The sequence below is a fragment of the Taeniopygia guttata genome, chromosome 37 (assembly GCF_048771995.1).
Source record: "Taeniopygia guttata chromosome 37, bTaeGut7.mat, whole genome shotgun sequence".
NCBI lineage: Eukaryota > Metazoa > Chordata > Aves > Passeriformes > Estrildidae > Taeniopygia > Taeniopygia guttata.
The window spans coordinates 6105065-6122679 of record NC_133062.1 but is presented as its reverse complement, the minus strand read 5'-3'; the positions used below and the strand labels follow the sequence as shown (position 1 = coordinate 6122679).

The 17615-nt window shown below is 54.8% G+C and overlaps 1 protein-coding gene across 1 annotated transcript in view; it reads right to left on the bottom strand.

Moving 5' to 3' along the window:
• The window catches only part of LOC140681608 (uncharacterized), a 370130-nt gene that overhangs the window by 109237 nt on the left and 243278 nt on the right, over nucleotides 1–17615 (bottom strand). Inside the window, 2 exon segments of the mRNA XM_072921594.1 lie at nucleotides 16010–16671; nucleotides 17022–17043. Coding sequence (XP_072777695.1) covers nucleotides 16010–16671; nucleotides 17022–17043 — 684 coding nt within the window.

Sequence of the window (17615 nt, the reverse complement as noted above, 5' to 3'; positions counted from 1 at the left end):
AATCGATTTATAAACAGTTAATGCAATTGAAGGACAACATGAGAAAAAATAACTTATCGTAGTGGACACTCAATTTGATAACTGGCTCAATTTTTTAGGTTTTTTGGCTGAGTCAAAGATTTAATTCGTTTTGGTATTGTACTTTTTTTATCTTTATAGTTATTTTAATTGTTATACCGTGTTTTTTACAGTGTGTGCAAAAATTAGTTCATTGCGCCTTCACTCCAGCCTGAGTAGCTCAAAAAGAAAAAGAGGGAATTGTTGCAGCATTTTTGAGAGAAAGAGCACATGAATTGTGAAAGTTGAGCTACTCCAGTCTAGGCCTCAGATTGAGGCCTGGTGGGGCCTTCAAGCCTCTGACGCAGTTAGAAATTCAGAGCTTGTGGCGCAGATAGAAAATAGTCTTAAGGTGTTGTGGGGACCACTGGGTTGCTTGGGTGTGAATTACTATAGGTTTTATGGTGTAAAGTGTAGGCCGTTTTAAGGAAAAGTTAAACAATGTTAGCCTACCAATTAGAGTGTCTTTGTTTTTGTAAACTATGTGGAAGCTTATATAAACTACCACCTTATCTTGAATAAACGGAGAATGCTTGATGAACCACAGTGGTTTGAACCTGCGTTTGTCTTATCCAGCTTTCCGTGTTTCTGAGATTCCCTGGCTTTAGACGGGGCTTTCTGGTTTCTCTCCTTGCAGCCGGGCTCTGCGGGTGCTGAGGCTGCTCTGGGCTCTGCCAGGGCTCTGCTGGAGCTCAGCACCGGGCCGCAATCAGCCAAAGGAGAAATGGGGTGCCCTGCAGCACAGACTTGCTTGAGCATTTCAGCAGCACAGCTCAAGTTTGCAGAGTGTACACCTGCAAGGGAAAACATGGCACCACTCAAAGCATATACTTGTTCAATAACTTCTGAAATGAAATCAATCTGGGATGACCCCAAATGACGTTTTGCAGCTTGCTCAAGCTGTAGCTCAGCCCTTCTCTGAGCTGTTCTCTCCCCCACCTGCCTTTTACTTCCCAACTGCTCCCTATTTTCCCCCAGTGAGCTCCCAGCCCATTCCAGTCTCCATCACACTGTTGCCTTCCTTGGTGCCCCTCACCATGAGGAAGGCCGAGCCCCAGGTTTAGGGACTCATCCTGTCACTGGCTGAGGAGCAGCAATGTCTCAGAGGTCCGGTGGGATTTTAGTGTCATTCAGAGCTGCTCTTCAGCCCCCAGCTCTCCTCACTGCTGAGTTCCCACTCCCTTTTCCTCGTCCTTGCAGCAGGATGAGCTCTGTGAATCCCCTTGAGCCTCCCCACTCTTCCCAGCCCACGCACCTACCTCAGTTAGGCTGAAGCTGCAGCTTCTCTGTCTCCTCTGGCACAGCAGTGCAGTCCCCTGTGCGGGGAGCCCCAGCCCCAGAGCACAGCACTCAGCAGTGCAGTCGGGGCTGGAGCAGCTGCCCTGCAGCCCTGGCTTGGCTCTTTGTGGCAGGGAATGCTCCCTGTGTGCAGCTGTCCCTGCAGGATGGCCCCAGGGCAGAGCCCAGCCGGGCTCCCCCTGCAGCCCCTGAAGCTTGGGGCAGACAGTGGTCCCAGAGCTGAGGTTCACGGGGAGCACCCGGAGCTGTGCCTCGCACTCTGTTGCCGTGTCACAGTCTCATGTGCAGGGGCAGCTCCAGGGCCTTCTTCCTCTTCCTCCACCCAGGCCAGCTTGGGCACTCTTGGGGGTCTCTGCTCCATGTCAGTGACTGGATTTGTGGCTACTTGCAGGAGAGATGCCTCAGAAAAGTCCGAGTCAGCAAGTCCTGCTTTCGTGCCTGGAAGGCACCTTCAAGAGAGAAGCCTCAGGAAGGCTCAGGACAGCAAGTCCTGCACTCTGGTCTCGAGGGCTCCTGCCACAAGGACAGGAGACTCCTGTCAAGGATGGTGCTCTGGCCTCGAGGGCACCGGCAGCAGGGATGGGAGATGCCTCCGGGGCACCAAGTCCCACACTCTGCCCTGGAGGGCACCTGCAGAAGAGAAGCCTCGGGAAGGCCACGGGTCAGCAAGTCCTGTGGTCTGGCTTCGAGGTCAGCTGCAGGAATAACACCTCGGAAAAGCTCCGGGTCAGACACGAACGAGTGCGCTGTGCAGGGGCTCCTCACAGCACTGCTCTGTCCCGTCCTTTCCTTGTCGCGTGCACCGAGCACTGTGGCGTGCTCTTGTCACCACCAGCTCCTGTGTCACCACGTGTCACAAAGGGCCCTTGGATACCCTGTCCCGTTCCATTCCACGGTGACCATGCTGCACCGTGTCACAAAGGGCCCTTGCACACTCTGCCACCTGCCCTGGGGCCACCCCCAGCCCCCCAAAGTGGCCCAGGTTGGAAGGAATCCCTGGCCCCAAGTGTCAGACAGCCCAACAGGATCTTTAGGAACGGCTCAGACCATCAGCAAACGCTGCCCTGCTCTGCGGGCTCAGGGCAGCAGAAGGAGCCCCCGCAGCTGCCGACGCAGCCGCGCTGAGAAGGGAACGGGACCTTCCATGGAAGCTGCCATGGCCCCTTCGGGACACGTCCTGGCCTGTGGCCATCCTAAACCCACGGGTGTGGCACGCACAAGGAACTGTGGGCCAGGGCAGGAATGCTGCTCTGAGCCCTGGGGCCCGGGGAGCGCTGACACCAGCAGGTGAGGCAGAGTCCCCACCCAAGCAGAGCTGCCACCCCCGAGCCCTGGCAGCGCTGGTGCCCGTCTCCTGCCCCAGAGACCTGTGCCCCCGGGGGCTTCTGTGCCAGAGGGAGCCAAACCCACGTGCACTGGGGGCTGTGCTCCTGCCTGCAGGGGCTGTTGGCAGGAGCACCTGGAGCAGCTGCTGGCAACACTTGGTCTCTGTCAGAAGCTCTTACCCCATGCTGAAATTATTTTCTTGTTGAAGTTATTGCTTTCAGCACAAAAACACCTTAGCAGCAAAGGCACAGAAGAATCTTGTTGGTGAGATTGTCGCGGGAAAACAAGTTCATGCTGTCATGATCAACAAGTTTCAGTTTATTGGAGTCGATTACAGTTTCTTTATACAAGCACTAATTAGTTCATACATATTGCAGAAGCGAAGCTCAGGATTGGTTAGCTTTCTATTAACACATATATCTCTTTGCGATAAGCCTTGCAGTTACTGCTTCTTTATACTTGGTTACTTTTCTGCATACTAAGAAATATTTAATTTTTAACGAGACACCTGTATGCTCAAGGTTGTTAGGAGATATCTGTTTCTCAAGGTTGTTAGGAGACATCTGTTTCTCGAGGTCATAGTTTTCATGCTACAAGTCACATATTTTCACACTCTCATCAACTTAACTTTTTCGTGTCCCTTGCTGCGCAGGTATTCTTTAGCTAAACTCTTGACATTTCCCCTGTTTTTTCTATAAGCAAGCAAGGATGTGTTTTATTTTTGTTCTATAATTGACATGAAAGTCTTTTGCAAGCACTGAAATACACATGGCAATGCAAGCATTAAAATTATTATAATTAACAATTCTATTATCATAAGCTGCAAAAGGTGTTTAAGCTAACTCGCAATTTTTCATGATTTAAATGATAATCTAAAAAATGTATCATCGCTCTGTAACACTTGAACATGTTGTTGCAAACGCTGAATTTTCTTATGAATAGATTCGGAACTATTTTTTAAATTCATAAAGCACATTCCTTCAAATTTTTTGCACTCATGTCTTTGTGCTATTTGAATTCATTTGAGCTCAGGTCCATGTTTTGAACTCTGCCATGGGACCTAACAAGACTCCATCTTTTTCTTTTGCCATTGAAAGACAATGGCAAAATGAACAGAAAAATCACAGGCATTACTAAAACTTATTAAAACTTAGTAAAAAATTCTATAACATCATTAAAAACACACTTATAAAATAATAATAAAAAAAAACCTCAAAGCCTACGATCCTCTGTGGGTGAAACACAAATCTTTGCACAATCCACTTTTGCTGTGCATCTTCTGATTCACTTGTGGAGAGATCAGTGCCCTCTTGCAATTGATAAGTTCCACATTCTTCACTGAAATTCATTTAGATTCTGCACCTGTTAAAACACTAACAAACTTAACACCCCCCACAGGGACTGGAGGGTCCTCTCTCAATTCTGTTCCCTAAAACTTGCATGAAGAAATGGAGATATCAACATCTCTGTTATAAACATGAAAAAACATTAAAAACAAAACAATGCACATAGTAAAGAAACTAACAACAAATAAAAATCAATCAGATAATATACAATTAGTATTACATATAAAATCACAGTTACTAAGTGCTACACTATCAAATTGTCATCCCAGAGTCTGCAGCAGCTGACAAACCTTGAAACAACAGAGATTTGGATAAGACATGTCTGGATCATGTCTCTCCAAAACTCCCTTTGAGGCTCAGCTGTCTTATAGGATCAAATTGTCAAGCTAAAAGGACTTGAATACTTTTTGATGCAGAAAACACCTGGGTCAATCACACCATCCACGTAGAGCCAGAGCTTGGCCAGAGCTCAAACCCTAATTGGAGGATATGTATTAACACATTATAAAATGAAAGTCTTAGAAATAACTGTTATAAGTAGAAAACCTTATTATTAAAAATTTATTAAACCATCAAATAATTGTACCTGTCCAAACTTTCTTTCAGGACAAAAATTCTCTAAATACAACAAACTTTTTCTTTAGAAATCTGAAAATTTGACTGAAATCTTGAACCAAAACTTGGAATAGTTTAAGACAATCTTTTCAAAGCATTCATATAACATTAGTAACAATCACTACTCATCATTACCTACAAAAACTTGACAATTATCATTTATCTTATTATCTATAAAAGTCAAAAATCATAATTACTTTTATTATTATTTATATAAACTCAAAAACAGAAATTGTGAACTCAATACCAACATTCCATCTGACTGACTTTTCTCAAATCTTTGTTTTCAGAGACATTTTTGGCAATTAAATCATTATTAACATTTCTATCTTTATACAGTGATTTTTATCTATATCGTATTTGAAATAACATTGATTTGCATAATGTCTATCCCTCTTGGTATCCTGGAAAACACTCAGTATTGCTATACTTTTTCATTCCGTCTTCTGACTTTTGAAAGGAATTGGAAATATGCTGTTGAAATTTTTGCTGTAGTGTTGCCATCTCGCCATTGGTGACACTGCTGCTCTCGGGGTTGTTGTTACCGTGGCAACCAGGCTGTGCAGCGTCTCCGCCGCCATTGCTGGGTGCTGCGAGGAGATGAGGGGGCGGCGCCGTCTCGCTCCCGTCCTTGCTGCGTCACTGTGGGGACGGGAGAGGAGACGCCCCTGATGCGGCCGCGCCCCGCCTGCTCCGACTCCAGCGCGGCCGAGCCCCCGGGAACGCCCATCTCCCTCCTCGCGCTGTTGCTCGGCAACAAGGAGCCTTCTGTCTCTCGGCCGAAGTCCGCTCCGCCCCGGGGCCGCCTCAGGCTCGGTGCCGGCCGGCCCCGCTCTGCCTGGCCCCGCTCTGCCCGGCCCCGCGCCTGCCGCTCCGCGCTGCCACTTCGCGCTGCCGCTTCTGCGGTCCGCCCGGGCGGCTGGCCGGTGCTCACCGCCGCACCCTGCTGCTCTCCGCCACAGCCCGTTGCCTTAGTTCTCCCAACCCGTTCCACAAGGGACGAGGAAGGGCTTTCTGTAACTTTTTCTTGCCTTTGTATCTTGCTTTGTGATCGCTTGTTTCTGCTGCAATTGACATGCCGCGCTGGGTTGCTCGCCGCCGCCGCCGCCGCCGCTGCTGCGGGGGGGCGAGGGGCCAGCACTGCTTCTCTCCTATCTCCGCCCTCTATCACTGCGTCCCAAAGCAGCTGCCCCAGCTCTTGCGATTCGACTTTACTAAAAATTAGTGAAGGTATTTGCAGCTTGCCTTTGTTTCTTGCCCACAGAACCAACTGTTCCAAATCGGCTTCTTTAACTTTTTCAGCTCTCTTTGAGAAAATATGAAAGAGAAGCTGTACGGAAGCCTGGAGATCCCTATCTAAATAAAGCCCTTTAAATTGCCTCCGTCTGAGAAAGGAGGTAAAAAGGTTATATGCTGCTTGCCTATCTATTACTCACGTCAGCGCTGTTGCAGCCCCTCTAGGCTTCGGCAGCACGTATCGGCTGAGCTCACCGCTGTGGTCACTCAGGGCGCGGCTCCAGGTAGAGCTTAATCGCCGTCTGTCTAGCTGCGGGACCCGAACCCAACGCAACGTCTCACAGATCCAGACGGGGTGTTTCCGTCCGTTCGGGCGCCATTTGTTGGGTGAGATCGTCGCGGGAAAACAAGTCCCATGGTATCATGGTCAACACGTTTTCAGTTTATTGGAGTAGATTACAATTTCTTTATACAAGCACTAATTAGTTCATACATATTGCAGAAGCGAAGCTCAGGATTGGTTACCTTTCTATTAACACATATATCTCTTTGCGATAAGCCTTGCAGTTACTGTTTCTTTATACTTGATTACTTTTCTGCATACTAAGCAATATTTCATTTTTAACGAGACACCTGGATGCTCAGGGTTGTTAGGAGGTATCTGTTTCTCAAGGTTGTTAGAAGACATCTGTTTCTCAGGGGTATAGTTTTCGTGCTACTAGTCACCTATTCTCACACTCTCATCAACTTAACCCTTTCGTGTCCCTTGCTGCGCAGCCATTCTTCAGCTAAACTCTCAACAGCTAGGTCTCTGTTTGTAATGCCTAACCATGGCCTCACCCAGTTCAAAGAACCGCACAGCTGCTGGACGTCTGCTAGGGTCTGAATTTTGGTTTTGATGGCCAATTTTTGCGGGGTGATAGACTGCTTGGTAATTTCCAAACCTAGGTACTTCCAGGGTGGCATCTTTTGAATTTTGTCCTCTCGCAGCTCGAACCCTGCAGCAACCAACGCGTCGGTTGTCAGGTTAAGCGCGTGTGTAAGGAGATCGTCATTGGGAGCACAAATCAGGATATCATCCATATAATGCTGGATGATCACGCCCTCGGTGGCTGTACGGACTGGGGTCAGCAATGAAGCTACGTACCGCTGGCAGATGGTGGGTGAGCATTTGAGGCCCTGTGGCAACACTCGCCAATGGTACCGCTCCATTGGGGCTTCTCAGTTGACGGACGGAACCGAGAAGGCAAAACGTGGTGTGTCTTCAGGGTGGAGTGGGATATGAAAGAAGCAATTTTTGATGTCAATTACGGCCAATTCCCAATCTTTGGGTAACATTGTGGGGAACGGCATCCCTGGTTGGAGGGGACCCATATTTTCAATCACATTGTTGATGGCACGGAGGTCGTGGAGCAGCCGCCATTCGTCTTTTCCTGTTTTTTTCAGGACAAAGACGGGGGAATTCCAAGGAGATGTTGTTTCTTGGATATGTCCCTCAGCAAGTTGATCTGCCACGAGCTTTTGGAGCGCTTTTAATTTTTGTTTATTGAGCGGCCACTGCTCTACCCAGATCGGAACATCAGAAAGCCAATTCAACTTTTGGGTAGGACGCTCCACAGTGACCGCTCCCTGAAAAACCTGGGGGGTAGGAATGGTCAATGTGACCCCCCACTGGGCCATCAGGTCCCTTCCCCACAGGGTCTCTGTGTAATCTAGAACAAATGGACGCAGGTAAGCTGTTTGTCTGTTTGGCCCCTCAAATTTGATGATGTTTTTAGATTGTTTTGCCAGTTGTGCCCCTCCAACACCTTGAATGTGTCCAGCCACGTCCTGTAACTCCCAACGCGACGGTCAATCCTGTGAGGGAATGACTGTGACGTCTGCCCCTGTGTCCAAGAGGCCGTTAAGCCACTTGTGCTCACCGCCATTCCACATGTAACACGCAATTTTGGGTCTATCCTTCCCAATTACCTGGGCCTGACACACCTCGTAGATCTTCTCTGCGGTTTTCATCCATAGGTCTTCTGGGTAGATGGGGGCCCTAGATACAGGTATGGCTTGGGCGATGATTTGCCCTTTGGGAAGGTAGACTGGCGGGTGAGCACAGTGCAGCCACAGCACCAGATGTTTAGGGTTTGCAGATGTTAGATTGGGTGCGATAGTGATGTCGAGTGGCGTGTATTTAGTGTCCCCAAGGACAATGTACTTACTGTGGAGTCTCCTCCAGGTCCCTGGGTCCTGTGTGTCGACCGTGACAAAGTGCCAATTGCTGTCCCTGAGCAGTAGGGGTTCGGTTAGGGCCAACCTGTATGGAGAGAAGTTGGACTGGGTGTTAAGGATGGGCCTGGGATGGTCGGGGTCCCGACCAAGCCATGCCTGTGAGATGAAATTCCCGACTCCCCCCACGCAGGCTGGTTCACCAGCTCTTGTTCCCCTATTGTGCAATTCAGTAATGTCATGTGTGATATTAGAGTTATTGTCCTCAGGTGGGTATGCTCATGTGTTGTCCCTCCTGCCCCCTGATGTTATGTTTCCCACCAAATTTGTGTCCTCACGCAGGGAGGGACTGCGCTGGGAAATTAGTTTTTTATTGTCCCCCTGGGTTGAAGGCACCTTGCCCTTCTGTTGGTTTTTAAAACGTAAGAAGTCCTCTTTGAGGGGGCAATGGGATGCCCAGTGTCCTTTCTTGTTGCAGAGGTTGCAGGGCTTTCCTGGGTGGTAACCTTTGGGTGGTGGCCCAGTGAAGCGGCGTGCAGGAGCTGGGGCCGCGGATGGCGTGTGGGTTTCGGTGAAGGAGACTCTCCGTGATGGCGTTTGGGGTGTCCCCTGAGGGTCCTTTGATGGCAGGGTGACCCTTTGAGCGCACACGTCCAGCATGTCTTGGAGCGTTGGCTCTGGGTCGAGGGGCAGGCTCAGCATTGCCTGTCTGCAGGCCTCATTGGTGTTCTGCAGGGCGATCTGCTTCACCATGCCTTGCCTCAATCCCTCCTCTGGAACCTGTGCTTCAGCTGCCCTGTACAACCTGTCTATGAAACTAACGAAAGATTCCTGTGTCTCCTGCTTGAGAGAAAAACAGTTAACAACAGGACCACGGGGTTTTAACTTAAAAAATGCTTTTTCTGCTGCCTTGGCAGTTGCTGCCAGTGCCCCTCTTGGAATCTTTTCCACCTGTGTTGTTGCCACGTCCCACTACCCCATCCCACACAGATGATCAATGGTTAACATGCCTCCATCGGTGTCAGAGGAGGTCTCGGCTTTTGCCCAAAGCTGGGGTAATGCATCTCGTACCTCCCGCCTCCATGCGGACTCCCATACCAAAAACTCAGCTTGAGTAAGCAAGCACAAAAACAGAGCGGGCATGTCAGCAGGGACGTACTCGTTGGAGGAAAGTGTGACTTTTAACAGCCCCCTAAAGTATTCACTTTCCCGGCCAAACTCCTTTTGGGCTTTGCAAACATCTCTAATCACAGCCTGTGGGATAGGGGCCCACTGTGCCAGGGGTCTGCCCCTCTGCCGCGGCGTGTAGGTGACCGGTGCAGCAGAAAAGGCGAGCGGGGATTGCGGCAGGTCACGGCTTCCCCCCTCCCCCCCCACTTCCTCCCGCACCCACCCCCCCTCGGTAATTGAGGCATGGGAACCAGAGGGCGGGTCGTGGGAACCGAGGGAGGAGGCAGGACCAGGGCTAGGGGGTGTGGTTGGTGTTGCCTCACCCCTAGGGGCGGGGTCAGAGGGAGGACTGCTGAATGATTCATTAGGGGAGGTGCCAGAAGGGGGTGGAGGGGAGGGGTGGGTGGAGAAGTCTCGGGAGCGGGAGGGGTTGGCTGTAGGGCATTGGGAGACAAAGCACGGAGGGAGGGGGATGGGCATGCCATGCGGTCCCCTCCATCTTGTGCCCTGGGGCAGGGAAGGGGATTATTTTGGGAAAGGTCAGGAAAAGGTTGTGGGGAGGGATCTGGGGTTTTAAAACTCACAACTTTACTACTATGGGGCAGGACTGTACAAAGAGAGCAACTTTGGGGAGGGGAAGGGTGCAGGGCGATGCCAGCATTGTCCTGTGATGGAACCTGGGGGTTGACAGAGAGGCCAGAATCTGCCTGCGGCTGGTTTTGCCGGGATGCCTGTCTGAGAATCCCCGGGCTAGGGAGAGAGGGATAGGAGAGGGAGTTTGGGGGATTTGGGGGGTTTGGGGGGCAGCATTCTCCCTGGGGTGGCTCTGGCTTCCCTTCGCAGTTATTTTTGACAATATTTCTCAATTGGATTGCCAGATGGATGAAAATTGAGAGGGACTGGTCGTCCTTTTGAGCAATTTCTTTTTCAACTCGGTCCCAGAATTGAATTTGGTACAAATTTGCCTGCGAGATGTCCTGGAAGGACTGCCAAAGCCACTGGGCAAAACGCTTAACGTCTGACTTTTTACATCTCTTTCCTCCCCCAACTAAAATTCCTAGGATTTGAACGTAAATTCTCTCGTGCGACACAGACAATTTTGCACCCATTATGTCGATGTTAAAGTGTGTCGCGAACCTCGCAGCTGGTTAAATAACAAAAGAAAAAAAAATACCTCTATGGGAAAGCTCGGTAGCCTGCCCTTACACACTCCCTGCAGCGGGAGACAAAATGTGGGCTCTTATCGCCCCTTTGTGGGAGAAAGAGAAACCCACCCCAAAAGGAGAAGGGCGTACCCAGCCCAGGGGACCCCGGTAACTCACCACGGGTCCAGCGACGTCCGAAGGGGAAACGAAAAGTCCAGCTGCGCAGTTTTCGCCGTGGGGGGACCGAACTTCAGCGGTGCAAGCCAAAGCTGCCGGTCCAAGCCCTCTGGAAGCCCTGGCTCCTTAAAATGGAACCACAGCTTGCGAGGATGTTGTAACGTCCACGAGGTAAATCCACCAGCCTCTTGGGGCTTGGCGGTCCTCAGTCCGTGTCCTGGAGCTCCCAAGCTCCACATTGGGCGCCACAACTGCCGTAGTGCTCTCTTTTCCCCCCTTTGTCCCAGCTAGCTCCGTGGGGGAAGGGGAGCGCGGGCAGTGTCCGTCTTTTCCGGCAAGCCCTCGCGGGCGTCGGCCGGAGCTACGTGGGTCTGAGAGCAGAGGCGTGTCCCGCGGCGAATAAAGGGAGAGAGACTTTTCTCTCGCAGGCAGAATTCCGGTTTATTGCAGTTTGGCTGGGAAAGCAAAAACCGAAAAGACTGCGGCGTGCTGCGGTGGAGTTTGTTTGTGCCGCCTTGCCGGTCAGGGGCGGGGCGGCACGCTCCGGAGCTGGCCGCGAGCCAGGGGAGGCGGCGCGCGGGGCTGCGGCGCTGTGGCAGACACACGCGGGTGCCACGGCGGCAGCGGCTGCAGCAGCGGAGCGGAGCAGCCGCAGCAGGGTCGTCCGGAGCGGTGGTGGCGGCGGTGGCGGCGGCGGCAGCAGCACGCAGGGGCCGGCAGAGAGAAAAGCCGCGGCGGGGGAGCGGGGCGGCAGCAGCACGCAGTGGCCGGGCGAGAGAAAAGCCCGGGGCGTCCCCAGCCCGCAGGTTAAGTACCGAACAGGGGAAACCCGGGGCAGCCAATGGGGTAACGCCACGGGGGGTCTGAGGGCAGTGGGGTGCAGGGGTACATCCAATGGGGGATGGACAGGTGGAGGGTCCCAGGGCGTCTGCCGACCCCGCCGCGTGACTGACAGATGGCCTGAGATGTAAACACAATGACTCTGCACTTTCCCGGGAAGGCAAACCGCGGGGACAGATGGGAAAACCCGGGGGGTCGCTACGGAGCACGGGGGGGGGTACATGGAACGAAATTATACATAATAAAACATATAATAACACAATTCAACACCTGAGGGACACCTGAGTGACACCTGGCACACCTGGCACACCTGGGCACAGGTACATCACACCTGAGTAACACCTGAGTGACACCTGGACACAGGTGATGTCACACCTGCGTGGGTGCAGCGAGACAGAGCCACCTGTGCAAGGACACGGTGATGTCACGTGTATGACATCATCCCACCTGGGGGATGAGACAGCTGGGGAGGGGGGGGAACATCACAACATCACAGCTGCTGAGGTGACACACACAGCAGGAGCCCCCAGGAACACCTGGATCCCCCCAAATTACACCTGGGACACCCCCAAAACCACCTGGAAATGCCTCAGGGACACCTGGATCAACCCTGGGACATCTGAACTTCCCTCAAGGACACCTGGATCCCCCCAAAAACCACCTGGGCCTACCGAAAAACCACCTGGACCCACCCAGGATCTCCTGGACCCACCCAGGGACAGCTGGACCCGCCCCCCAAACTCACTGGGACCCCACTGAAACTCACCTGGATCCCCCTCTAAATCCACCTGGGACCCCCAAAACACACCAGGACTCCCCCAAAACCCACTTGCAGCCACCCAGGAACACCTGGGATCCCCCAAACTCATTCAGACCACCCCAAAGCCCACCTGGAGCCCCCCAAAATCACAGGTGTGGTCCTGCTCCCCCACTCCCCTGGGTTTGAATTTTTGGGTCGATTAGTGGTGATTTTTGGTTTCCATTGATAAAAATCTATCCGGGGGTGGGGCCAAGGGTCATTTGGGGTGAGGCTTCAGGAGGGGGCGGGGCCAGAACCCGAAGCTGGGAACAGGGAGGGGCGGGGCCTGTGGGGGCGGGGCGCTCAGTGGGCGTGTCCAGCAGCAAGGGGCGGGGCCAAAACACAGGGCGGGGTCTAAAGAGGGCGTGGTCAGTGTCTGGGGGTTTGTCCTGCCCGCTCCCACCCCCCCAAATTCCCCCGGACCCTCCCTCACCGCCCCTCCCCCACCCATGGGACACACCCCGAAACCTCCCCAGCCCCTCCCCCCTCGGCCCCCCCCCCAGCTGTTTTCACCTGGCAACCCCCAAATCTTTGGGAATTCTCACCTGGGACCCCCTAAAGCTCCCCTGCACCCCTCCAAAATCTCCTCAGGACCCCGCAAACCTCACCTGGAAACCCCCAAACCTCACCTGAGATCTCCAAACCTTTCCTGGGATCCCTAGACCTCATCTGGGCAGCTGGGAAACCCCAAATCCTTGGGAATTCTCATCTGGGACCCCCAAAACCTCACCTGGGACCCCCCCAAAGCCTCACCTGGGACCCCCCAAACCTCACATGGGACTCCCCAAGCCACACCTGGGACCCCCCAAAGCTCACCTAGGACCCCCCCAAAATCTCCTGAGGAGCCCCCAAAAGTGGCCAAAGGTTGGGCAGGGCCGGGGCGATGACATCACCTCTTCCTGTTTCCCCTCTCCGGCCGCGCCGCGTTCCCACGTGTCCCCAACTGTCCCCGGCCGTGTCCCCTCCCCGGAGTGTCCCCAGTGGCCATGGAGCCCCGCAAGGTGCGACAATCCTGGCGGGAGGGTGGGACGGGACAGGGGGGACACAGGGGGGAGGGGGCAGAGGGGTGGCAGAGGGGACAGGGGAACACGGGGGTGGCAGAGGGGTGGAGGGGACAGAGGGTGGTAGGAGGGAACAGGGGGGAACAGTGGGAGACGAGAGGGTGACAAAAGGGACAGAGGGGACAGCAGAGCCCTCCAGGGAGGGGACACACGGGACCACAGGAGGGCACAGGGGCCACTGTAGGAGGCCACAACTGCCACCAGGCCCCTGACACCTCTCCTGTCCCCTCCCCAGCTGTCCCCCCACCAGCTGCTGGAGGCAATGGTGGCCGTGGTGGCCATACTGGGCGAGCTGGTGGCCACCCTGAGAGAACTGATGGCCACCGTGGCCAGGCCGCACAGGGACGTGCTGCTGGCCGTGTCCCCAGAGTTCCTGCGGGTGGCTGTGGGGACCTTGATCTTTCACCTCCAGGACGCCCTGCGCCACTACCGTGTCCCCTCCCTGGGCCACCGCCCTGTCCCCTCCCTGGGCTGGACCCTGGCCAACCTAGGGGACACCCCAGGGACCACCTGGGCCAGTGTGAGAGCCCTGGCCAGCGCCAGGCGTGTGCTGGACAGGCTCATGGACAGCTGGGCCCGGCTGGCCAAGGCGGCCACCGAGCTCCGCGACGCCTGCAGGGATGCGGCCACCGGGAGGGGACAGCGGCTGGAGCTGTACCTGGGGCTGCTAGGGAACTTGGTGGCCACGTGTGACAAAGCCACCGCACTCCCCAGGAGCATCGAGGCTGCCCTGGAGGGGACAATGGAGGTGTCCCGATTTCCGTGCGGCCTTGGTGGCCACAGCGGCCGAGGCTGAGCAGCTGTGGGAGGCCAGTGCCCGCCTGGCCACGCGTCACCTGCTGGGGACATTTGGGGACATCAACACCCTCTTCTTCTGTCCCTCTCCTGGCCACGGTGGCTGTGCAGTGGCCGAGCGGTGCCAAAGAGCCATGGAGGACATCCCGAGGCTGCTGTGCACAGAGCAACATCACCACTGGGCCGTCATCAGGCCGGTGTCACCTCGGCAGAGACTCGGGGACATTCTGAGGGCACTTTGGGTGCACTTGGGGACACTTTGGGAAGGTGTGTGGTGGTGCCGGTGGGGGCGGGGGGTGAACGAGCCTCCCCTCAGTGCCTTGCAGGAGACCCGGCTGTGATTTGGGGGCCGGGGGGGTCCCCAGGCAGCCCCCGCTGCTGAGCACTGACCCTGCCCCGGGGGGTGCTGGGACCCCCCAAAAACCGCACCCGCACCCCCTCCAGTGCCCCCGAACCCCCCTCGAGCACTGACCCCCTCACCGGGAACTGGGACGAGTAGAGACCCCCTCTCGGTTTTTTGGGAGTCGAGATGACCCCGAGATTGTGAAAAGTCCTTGAGTCGAGATGCGGAGCTTTGCTTCTCAGGGCCGTTTATTTTCCCTTTTCTCTAACAGCTTTGTCCGCTCTGCTGAGCTCTGTCTAGCAGGTCGGTCTGTGGCAGTCTCCCTGCCCTCAGGGCGCTCTTTGCCTTCTACACTAAAAACTACCTGTACTGTGTTTACAATAACGTGCCAATATCTATCATTTATGTTGGACAGTGTGTCTCTACCTTCAACCAACAGAAAAGTGTCACCATCACAGCAAGACATGGAGGGCAAAAAGAAGGAGAAGAAGCTCAGGACACACCCAGATCCCTCCACATTGTCCCATTGAACCCCCTATTTTAAAATGTTAAAATTCTACTTTTCCACCCTGTGTTAATTCACCTACCATGCTACTCAAACCCTTGTGCCTTGTAGTTCCTCATACAAAGTTGGCAATTTTCTCCAGGGGCTAAAACCAAAGCCACCGGTGTTCTTGACACCGTGCCAAGGTCTCCGAGGCCCCTGCCAGGGTCTCGAGCCATCCAGGGCAGCCAGAGGGATGTCCTGGATTCTGACACCCCCCCAATCACCGAGCAGTGGGAGCCCCCCGAGCACTGCCCCCCGCCTCACCAAGCACCAGGATAGGGATCAGACCCCCCTCGAACCCTGGGAACCCCACAAGCACCGGGACCCCCCAGGCAGCGCCACCCCCGTGCACCGGGACAGGGACCGGGCCCCCCTCGTGCACCGACCCCCACGAGCACTGGGCCCGGACCCCCTTTGTGCCCCCCATCCATGACGGAGGTTCCATCCCCTCCGCTTTGACCCCCCCAGAGCCGCGGGACCCCCAGGAACAGTGCAGGGACTGTGGGGGACCCCAAGGGCTGGGGGGGCACGGGGGGTTAACCAGCACCGAGGGAGTCCCTTAGGGTTTGGTCCTTCCCCCCCTGGTTATCTCCCAAGGCCCACTATTATCATCAGGGTCCCCCCCAATTTACTGGGATCCCCCCATTCACTGCTTCCCCCCTTCACCAAGCTCCCCAAATCGCTGGGACCCCCCGAGCCATGAGCCCCCCACTCACCTCCCATCCCCCATCCATGGAAACCCACCCAAATCACAGCAGCACAAGGAGAAGAAGCCAACACCTTCACCACACCCAGCATGGATCACCAGGACCACGGATCAGCAGGGCTCTGCCCAACGGGGGTCACTGGGGATCATCCAGCCCGGATCCTTCCATGGGGGATGGAGCTGCAGCAGCGCACCAAGCTCTTCCCTCACTCTCTTCCCTCACTCCAAGCTCTTCCCTCACTCTCTTCCCTCACTCCAAGCTCTTCCCTCACTCTCTTCCCTCACTCCAAGCTCTTCCCTCACTCGGGGCACTCACAGGGCTTTCCTTACTGGTGCCTCCGTTGGTGCTGGGTCAAGTGAGAGCTCCTGGAGAAGCTCTTCCCACACTTCCCACACTCGTAGGGCCTCTCCCCGGTGTGGATGCGCCGGTGCACGGTGAGGCTGAAGTTGCGGTTGAAGCCCTTCCCGCAGTCGGGGCAGCGGAAGGGCCTCTCCTCTGTGTGAATCCGCTCATGAAGGAGGAGACGGGAGCTGGTCTGAAACCTCTTCCCACACTGGGGACACTCGTAGGGCCTCTCCCCTGTGTGGATGCGCTGGTGTTTTCTCAGGGCTGAGCTCCACCCAAAGCTCTTCCCACATTCCAAGCACTCGTAGGGCCTCTCCCCAGTGTGGATCACCTGGTGCTTGATCAGGCCAGACATGTGTCTGAAACCCTTCCCACACTTCCCACACTCGTAGGGCCTCTCCCCAGTGTGGATGCGCCGGTGCACGGTGAGGTTGGAGTTGCGGTTGAAGCCCTTCCCGCAGTCGGGGCAGCGGAAGGGCCTCTCCTCTGTGTGAATCCGCTCATGTACGAGGAGTTCGGAGCTGGTCCGAAACCTCTTCCCACACTCCCCACACTCGTAGGGCCTCTCCCCAGTGTGGATCCTCTGGTGCTGGATCAGTCTGGATCTCCAGCTGAAACCCTTCCCACATTCCAAGCACTTGTGGGGCTTCTCCCTGCCATGAGGCTTCTCCACCAGCTCCAAGCTCCGGCTGGATCTCCGCCCGCCTTCCTGGCTCAGGGGGGCTCTTTCCTCCCCGCAGCTCCCTGGGCTGGGTCTGCAGCTCCTCCTCCTGTAGCATCTCTGGGGCTTTTCCTCCTCCTCCATCCAGACACGCCCTGGCAATGACAAATCCTGGTGTGGAGAAAAAACAAGAGGAGAGCACTGGAGGTTCCTTCTTGCTCCAGTTCATCTCAGGAAGTCATTGGGAATCTTATGTCTGTAAGAACCTCCAAAACACCAAGATTCAGCCCAAAAATCCCACAAACTTCAAGATACAGATCAAAAACTCCCCAAACTTCACAAGCCAGCAAAAACCTCCTGCAAAACATAAAGATTCAGCTGCCACATAAAAACCAAAGCACCAACATTTAGCCCAAGAAAGCTCAGAAACACCAAGATTCACCCTGGGAAAATCCTGGATCCCCCTCCACAGTCACCTGCTGCATGTGGGGGGAGCAACGCTACTGGAGCTGGGGGGAGGCTGCAGATACAGGGACGGGTGGAACCTTCTGCTGCTTCCTCTTTCTGCTCCTCCTCATCCTTCTGTGTCTCTCCTCTTCCTCACACTCCTCTTCCTCCTGCTATTCCTCCTTCTCCTGCACAATCCCACCTTCTCCTGCCACCTACATCGTTTGACCATTCTGTTCCTCAAGCCTGCTTCTCCTTCCCTTCTCCTCCTGCCCCCAGGCCCAGCACCCACTGCCGGCTCCCTCTTCCCCCCAGACCCACAGCATCCCAGCCGAGGGGCAGGGATGGAGCTGGGGCAGGTCGGGCTGGGGCAGCGCTGGGCTCTCGGCCGCTCCCGCCCGCACTCGGTCCCCACTGCAGCCGCTCCCGCCAGGACAGCGCGGGGGGGCCCGGCCTTGGCGCTGCCCCACTCCCACCTCCCC